This window comes from Morone saxatilis, unplaced genomic scaffold (assembly GCF_004916995.1).
Source record: "Morone saxatilis isolate NCDOM2014 unplaced genomic scaffold, NCSU_SB_2.0 Contig12, whole genome shotgun sequence".
NCBI classification, from domain to species: domain Eukaryota; kingdom Metazoa; phylum Chordata; class Actinopteri; family Moronidae; genus Morone; species Morone saxatilis.
This window is the reverse complement of record NW_023339674.1, coordinates 4953759-4962263: the sequence shown is the minus strand read 5'-3', so window position 1 is coordinate 4962263 and position 8505 is coordinate 4953759. Positions and strand designations below refer to the sequence as shown.

The following is an 8505-nucleotide window of genomic DNA, read 5'->3' as shown; positions in this document are numbered from 1 at the left end:
TTCCCGTGTTTGCAGCGTTTTGCCGTTTGCAGCGTGTTTGCCCTTGTCGGCCACCGTACATAACACTATTATCACAAATGACTCTCAAATCTTGCTGAAACAACTCATCCGCAACTCTGGCTCTTTTTCTCTTTTTCAGTTCTTTCAGTTAATTTGAGAACATTTATTTGTGTATAAGTGTTTTCACTACAAGCTTACAAGGACCCTAATGTTGGTTGAAACTTTGTGCCAATGCGCGAAACAAACTTTCTTTCAGATGCAAGTAACACACAAATCCACTGTGTTACCTGTGTTTAAGGGAAAAATAGAGAGATGTTAGTGTGAGTAATGTTTAAATGTGGACGGATGTTAAAACAATGAGACCCTGGACACAGACATGCAAGGCTCCACACCCTTCTCTTTGTGGTCGTTTTGTTCCCCTTTGTGGTCATTTTGCATCTCTTAAAGTTGTTTTTATTTTCTCAATGGTCATTTTGCAGCTTTGTGGTCATTTTGCATCTCGTTCTGGTAATTTCACATCCATCTCTGGTAACTTTGAGTCTCTCTGTGGTCATTTTGAAGCCCAGGCAGCCCCCAGAGCTCTTGGACCTGTGGCTGGTAGGCCAGTTCAGTAATCCATTCATGGTGTTTTGGACTAACAATCTCCTACTGAGATCTATCAGCCTAGTTTTAATAATCCAACTTGACTTGCATATCTTACAGATGGTTGGTTGATTGCATCCAGATTTAAGAACAATTGGCTGCTTCCATAGTGTGAAGGCTCACAGGAAGCACAGCCTTCAGTAAACATCTGCTTTGTTTAGTTCTTAGATCCGCAACTTATTTCTTACTCACAGTATGTGGTAGATCTCACACTGGGCTGATCGGAGTAAGTGTGAGAGACAGAGAGAGCATTTGGTAAAGCATGTGGTAAGAAATCCCTTCACATCATATTATGAGCCAGTTTAGCTCTTACATTTGGAATTCACGCCTGTCTCCATGCTCCTTTTAACGCCTCTGCAGTTATCAAATCATTAATTAAGCTTATGTCGAATCTACCCAGAGAGCCTGGTGTGGGAGAGAGATACGACTGCAGGCACCACCAGCCATCTGCTTCCAACATGCTGATGTTGCAGGCGATCAGTCCTAATAGGCCCTCTGTCCAAGCAGAGCCAGAACATGCATTTGTTTCAGCAGCACACTGACAGGACTGTTTCAGGGCCTGAAACTTGGCAATCTGTATCAGAAAGCGTCCCATTATAAGTGACACCTCAATAAAATGTAATTACACACACAAAAATAAGTGCACAGATGTACTTGTACAGATTTACATCCATATAATGAGCCCTCATGAGAGCTGATCGCATACCTGTAAATCCACCATAAAAGGTACAAATTAGTTTCTGATTTCTTAGTTTAGGTTGCATTTTGTACCATTTCAGCCTGAACTAAAGGTCGTCACTTAGGTTGCATGCATTTGTTTAAGCATATTAGAGTAGAAATTTTCCCAAATGTATTGCAGCATGTGTCTTTGTGACATCTCATTTGCTTTGCTTTCTTAATGTTTCAAGGTCCATTTCCTTTCATGAATACATGAACATACCATGCTCTACCAGGTGTTGGCAATGCGGAAAAGCCTTGGGTTCTTTTTTCTTTGCTTTTGGTATTTTCCTTTTCTTCTCAGCCCTTACAAGATATATGGTGTTCTTGAGTTATTGCAGTTACATGAACATTTTAAAGTTACCAATTTTGTGTCTTTTCACACCCACCTAATAAGCGTAAGGGGTTTTGACCAGGAGGTATTTAAAGCTGCTGTTTGAGTCATGCGCTTGTTTTGTCTGTTGGGCTCTTAATCAGGTTTCTGGGCTTCTGTTCTCCTTGGTGATGCCATAAGTTTCCCAAAACTGTTGGCTCACATCTGGATCCATATAAGAAACTGAGACTGACTAAGTTAAGATTTGAAAGTTGAGCCAAATCTTGACATTTTCAGTCTGAACATGAGATGTCTTTAACATGGCCACAGTACAGATCATATTTATTTGGTAACAACACCCTCAGGTCAATCTTCAGGCTACAATAAAATGTTTCATCCATGAAGCCGTTTTGTTTTCTGGTGTATATGAACATCACAGCGCCACATGCTGCTTGCACAGCTCTCTTACTTTTTATTTTGCTGCAGCTTTGAATTAGCTACATCAATCCGACAGCTGTGTCTTGTTCAGCTGACTTCAGCATGTTAGAGCAGATGCACAATATTGTGTTATAGTAGAAAAGGCTCAGGTAAAGCCACCATAGGAGAGAGTGAGAGCGAGTGTCGGCCAAAGTTTCAGTAGTTGAATTTGACTCAGCTGTTAGCACATCATTGAGATTCAGTACAGGTTTAGATCAGAGCTGGCATTATTGGCCACATTTCATGGTCTGAATCTTTTAAATTCCATTTCCTTGCCAGCTAATGGAGGACTGCAGGTGGCTGCTTAGACACTGATCTGCACTCGGCACAGTGTGTGTGCTTCTAAGTTCTGGGTGTGTGTGTGTGTGTGTGTGTGTGTGTTTGGTGATGATAGGTAATCTTCACAATCTTAGATCCCTTTTGAACAATGAAAAAGGGCAAACTCAGAATAAAGTGGCTCCTCACAAGCCTGTCAAACTGCATATTTATATTTAAAATGTATTTGAGACTTTTATCTGAGTCTGGGACATCTAAAGTGACTCATCACATCTTCTATTTATGGAATTATTTACAGAATACTAAACTGCATTGTCGAAGACTTTGATCCTGACACTAGACTCCAGGAATCACAGACAGAGCTAACAGGATTCGTACCTTCAGATGAATCGTATGAGTGATTGAAGTAGTTTCTCATCAGTACTTGTGGACTTACTGCTCCTACTGGAACCGACCCCCCCAAAGGTCCCTCTGTGGGACACTGACAGGCTCAAAGGCTCATAGTTGCACCACCTTAAAGCCCCATAAATCAGTGTATCTGAGTTCTGGATGCCTTGTTTGCAGTGACACCAGCTGGAAGAATTGAGGAATTATGAGTCTTCAACTTTCCTGCTGTAACACACAGGCTGAGCTCTGAATGCTTTTTTTCTAAATTGATCCCAGGATTTCATGTAAACATGTTTGTCAGCTCTTCTGGACGAGTAGAACATGTGTTACTCTTTTATCTATACACTGCACTGATAGTGTTCCTGTTTCTGTGTTTGTAGAGAGTCAGACCATCCCACTACATGAAAGAGACACAGTCCAGCAGCTACAGAAAGACATGTGTCAATAACATCACACTGATCTATGACTGCAGTGATCAAGTCTTGCAGGTCACCGACCGCTACTGCTAAATTCCAGAGTCCATTAGAGCAGTGGTTCTCAACCTGGGGTCTGCAGGGTCCCTAGAAAAGTGGAGTTATCAAATACTGGTCTGCAGCCTGATGTGTATCAATTTGGGGGTCCTTCACACCAAGAAGGTTGGGAACCACTGCATTAGAGTGATTGGACTACCACCTACTGGTGGTCAAACTGAACCATTGCTTATGTCACAGTGTAATCAACTTAAAGGTGGGATCAGTCATTCTGGAGAAAAGTATTTGAGTCTCATTCCCTAGGCATCAAATAACGATATTTTGACAACGTAGAGCATCAGTATTTGACATCCTGGGAGCACAAACGCCACCTGTTGTGTTGTGTGGCTTGCTCAAGAATGACTTACCCCATCTTTATTACGCTGTTTGCAGATTTCTTTAGTTTTAGAACTGCAAATAGTTCCCAGCTATAAATTGTGCTACACATGAACGAAGTGTTTCTTTTTTAAAAGTGATCTCACACTGATGTCTCTGGAAGCACTCATTCATAGTATCAGGACCAAAACCAAACCAGCACTCCTTTGCTCGAATACTACCTAACGTCAGGTTTTTCTATGTCAGTTATTTTGAGGCAATTAACTTTATAATAATCTAAACTAAAATAAGATTTGGAAACCAGATTTTAACACCCCACTACAAGACAGGGCCTAAAGATGATCATGATAAAACCTCCTTTTACATGATATCATTCTTTAGTCATGCAAATTTTCTAACATTTACAATTAAGTATTTGGAAAAAGAAGCTTGTGAAAAACGAGATGTGTCAAATTTAGAAGGCTATACCTGTTATGTTTCAGGTACAGGTTTAATGAACATGTAGGAGTGTATATTTACATGTCTGTGCCTCTTGTTAAAGGACCCAGAATCAGGATCAGGGCCAAAAAAACTTACCCGGCTGTAACCAGTCAGACGCTCTTCCTTAGATTACAGTTTTCCCCTACAAACCTCTTGTGTTCATTGTTAAATCACTGCAAACAACAATGATTTTCTTTCTTGAAAATCCAGCAGCTCCACCAACACAATGTAATGACACTGTACTAGCAGGTTATAGTGCCCCCTGCTGCCCGATGCTGTCATTACAGGCCATGTACAAGAGTCATAAAACTGTTCAGTTTAACTTTCAGGTTTTCATTTTTCTTTATTCCTTTCACAGTAGTCTTACAGTCTTCTTTGTCATTTGGAAAATATCAAAGTAGTCAGACAATTGAATGAATGAACATTAATGAACATTTTAATATAAAATCACTGTTGGGTTGTGATGTTTTGTCCTGAGCTGTAATTATCGTAGCTTTTGCAAAGAGTTTACTGGATATGACACTAATATTTAATTTAAGCTGGTCTCTGCTGTTTTCTTTCTGGATCCATTTTCCTCAACTCTTCAGCCAAATATTCCCTTCTTTTTTGCTGTTAAAGAGAAACAAACATGGTATTATTCCCTGCACGGCGTCCCCATTAGCCTTCATTACTATTTCTCCCTGCCCTATTTGTTTCCTTACCTTTTTCAGTAACAGTATACATTGCCTCCATGCCACCTTTAATGTGGTCAGTGACGTGACAGTGGAGCAGCCAGGATCCAGGATACTGAGGACGCATCTTTACTGTCTGAACAGGAAGGAAATGGGAAAATTACAAGATTAATTTCTATTAATATTTGACAGCACTGTCAAGTCAACAGAGAGAGGCTAGTTTTCCTGTAACTTAATGATCTTCTCATTTTGTATTGTATTAATTATTTGCTATTAAAGGTGGCAGGATTGGCAAAGGAACACTGTTCAAACTGGAAATCTGACAAGTTTTGTTAAAATTATGAAATACTACACTTGCAGCCATGTTTAGCATTTCATAATTGTAAGAATACTTTTTTCTTAGTTGCCACCTGTTTGTTTTCTTAGAGGTCCAGTGTGTATGATTTAGGAGCATCTAGAGGTGTAGTTGCAGATTATAATAAATTAATGTCTCTAAGTGATTCTTTTTTTTTTCATTTTGTGTTTCTATTGTTTTTATTTCTTGCCCAATTTGCAGATAATTTTTTTCTGACTTGTTTTTAGAAAAGCACTTGTTACGATGAAGATTTAATAATCCAATGTATGATGAATAACATTTTCTGCTTTTACGCTGATCCCTAGAAGTTAAACCAATAAGTGAAATTAAAATAGGACATGCAGCATGTTTAATATAGCAAAAGAAAAGAAGCCAGTTCAAGGTGTTTTGAGGTTTTACCTGGAAGGTGGCTGGAAACAGCTCATACACATCCGTACGATGAGGACCTCCACCAAGCTGGAGAGAAATAAGAGTTGGTTTTTCTGTGTATTTCTGTTGTGTAATGTGTGATTGTGTGTGACTTGTACGGTTTTATGTACCTTATATTCCACACTGTGTCCATGCCAGTGTGCAGTGTGAATGTCCACATCATTGCCCATTCCCATCAGGTACCAGTACACTTTATCACCCACCTCCATGTTCAAACCATTCAGATTTCCATACATAAGCCCATTAATGGCTGAAAAACAGACAAATGCATATATTGGAAAGAAGATTTAAAGGTATGTCTTGAAGCAACAACAAAAGAAATCATCTGTCAAAATGAAACAGTTCATTTTTAATGTTGTTTATCTTACAGTGCATCTTGTTGCTCTCTATAAAGGTTTCATCATCCTTCAAGTTTTGGCGTGGGGTCCTGATTTTGGTCCTGATATTTTCATCCAGATACCTGGAATAATAATAATATAACCAAATAATAAATATACAGATTTTTGTCTGGCATTATCAACACTACACCAAGTACTGTATAGTGTATTCTGGCACTGATGTGTACAGACTGTGCGTATCATAAGACCAAAAATGGTGCTTTTATTTAATTAAACTAGATACATGAGGGATTAGAAGAACATATACTGTAAAACCATGGACTAAGGCATGAGGTGGGACCCTGTGAATTTGGTTCTAGTAGCACCTTTTTCACTTGAACTATTTTCCACTGATGAAACACTCCCAATGAAAGGTCACATAGGGAGGTCTGTGGTTTGGCTTGCTGTGAGTGACTTTTTACTTACCAGCTCTCATTCTCATCAAAAACCAGGAAAAGCAGAGCAAACTCTTCTATTTCCTTCTTCATACCCAAAGACCTAGGAGCAGTTTATAAAGCTGTACATTAGCACTGTAGGGGTTTTGCGATGCAGTATAGGATAGTTCTGTATTTATATACAGGTGTAGAAACACTCACCTGCCCCAGCTACGGCGACAGATCACCAACGGACCAATCAGACCGCTGTACAGGTCCTGGAAGGCAGATAGACAACATAAGTGTGTGTGTGTTGTGTGTGTGTGTGTGTGTGTGTGTTTGGGTGTATTAGCATACCTTGGTAACATCAACAGTGGAGTAGTATGCTGACACAGAGCACTGCTCTTGCTCTGCAGTTGGTCCTGTATTCTTTGTAACATACCAGTAGTAGGTGTGAGTCGCACCTGGGACAGAGTTTATAGTTTTTATTAATGCTATATCAAGAAAACAGAAGTTACACACAAACAGTGTAATAGAGCTACGTGGAAGGACAGAGATCAGCTAATACACAGGCAGAAAATTAAAGCCATGCACACTATTTTATTACACAATAATAATTAAATAAATCCACAATTAAAATGGGATTTTCTATTTCCAGTGTTTCCTGATTGTGTGCCTTCCTGTCAGCTGATATTCTGCCTTTCTGTACCTGGTTCGGTTTGTTGAACATCTGGGGTCTCTGTCTTGACTCCATGGGCATGGATAGAATAAGGCCTGGACGCCATGTTTTTAAAAACCACCTTCACTTTGTCTCCCACATCAGCATGAATCATTGGACCTGGGTGAAGGGAAAGTGCTCTAATTACCAAAACAAAGTCAAACTTTACAAAAAGTCAGGTCAAACATAAATAAATCCATAATGTTTCATGCACGGTATGAATTGTAGCTTTAGTTTGTACATATCTGCTTCCCTGTAAGCCTACCCATAATGCCGAGGTGGTTCATATCAGCCGTTCTATCCACCTGCTTGGTGAACTTGTCGTTGGTGAACTGACGGTAGACCACCTTCTTGTAACTGGAGCCTATAAATCCACCCTGCTGGTCCAGGAAGACATGAGCAGGACTGCAGAGGGAGAGAGAGAGGCCCACATTGCAGAGGAGTAAGTGAGGTTGGGTGTGTGTATGTGTGTGTGTGTTTGCCTTGTTGTGTTGTTTGTGTTTACCCTGCAACAACCACTCCATGTGGAAGTGTTTGAGCATATTCTTTGATTTGCATGTAAATATGTGGACTCGTTGGGAACTATTTTTAGCAGCGGATGAATCCACATTTGGTGCTCTAGTAGTATTTACAGCTTATGGTGTATGAGGGATTGACTTAAAATAGACTATAGTGTGTGTGTTCATAATAATGAAGAAACAAGTCACCCGGTTGCATGGTTTTATATTTTAATATTAATTATTTCGGCTAATATTTTGTACTAAACTTTACCTTTTCAAAAGATAAACCCAGCCTATTGTATCAATAAACGGGTAAATCATGTGCATGTGGTACTGTACCTGTCCTGACCGCGGAACATCTCAGCCTCCCAGGTGCGGTTCGGAGAGTAGTCCCATTCAGTTTCCATGGCAGCGATGTAGTAGGTTTTTGAATGGAGCATAATCTCACCCTGACGCTGAAGGAGGCTGCACTTCTGTACCGTGTAGTTGGCTCTCATCCCACCACGATAATGGTTCACTGTAGGTGACACCACTTCAAACTGACCTGAAACACACACAAACATTATACGTGCAGAAATATATGATGCACAGGCTTAATATTGAATGTCTGTATCAAATTTCATGGCAATGTTTGTGAGGAGCAATTTGAGTTTTAGACTTTGTAAGCAAGGTAACTTTGTATCATTCTCACTTCTTTAGGTAACGGTAAAGGTTGGGGTTGTAATGCTTGACGTAATCAAAAGGCTCTTGGTAATTCACTGTCTGCAAGGGTAAAGGTAAGGAACAGGAGCCTTACATTTACATATATTTGTATTTATATTTGTCTACACCTTAAATAATGGATGATGGTTTGTGAAAGTATTAGAGACAGCAATGGAAATAAGTCCAAGACTTTGTCGTTCTATCCCTCTCATCTCATATCTTATAAATATATATATATATAT

General features: G+C 39.7%; 1 protein-coding gene across 2 annotated transcripts in view; it reads right to left on the bottom strand.

Moving 5' to 3' along the window:
• Positions 1-4446: 4446 nt before the first annotated feature.
• cp (ceruloplasmin) overlaps positions 4447-8505 on the bottom strand; it is a 10472-nt gene continuing 6413 nt past the window's right edge. For both annotated transcript variants that reach the window (XM_035652797.1, XM_035652798.1), the window contains 11 exons: positions 7901-8105; positions 7327-7466; positions 7053-7181; positions 6701-6807; positions 6566-6621; positions 6396-6467; positions 5961-6052; positions 5703-5842; positions 5563-5619; positions 4839-4944; positions 4447-4746 (listed from right to left, as the gene is read on the bottom strand). In XM_035652797.1, coding sequence (XP_035508690.1) covers positions 4721-4746; positions 4839-4944; positions 5563-5619; positions 5703-5842; positions 5961-6052; positions 6396-6467; positions 6566-6621; positions 6701-6807; positions 7053-7181; positions 7327-7466; positions 7901-8105 — 1130 coding nt within the window. In that variant the 3' untranslated portion in view covers positions 4447-4720. The remainder of the gene's footprint in view (positions 4747-4838; positions 4945-5562; positions 5620-5702; positions 5843-5960; positions 6053-6395; positions 6468-6565; positions 6622-6700; positions 6808-7052; positions 7182-7326; positions 7467-7900; positions 8106-8505) is intronic.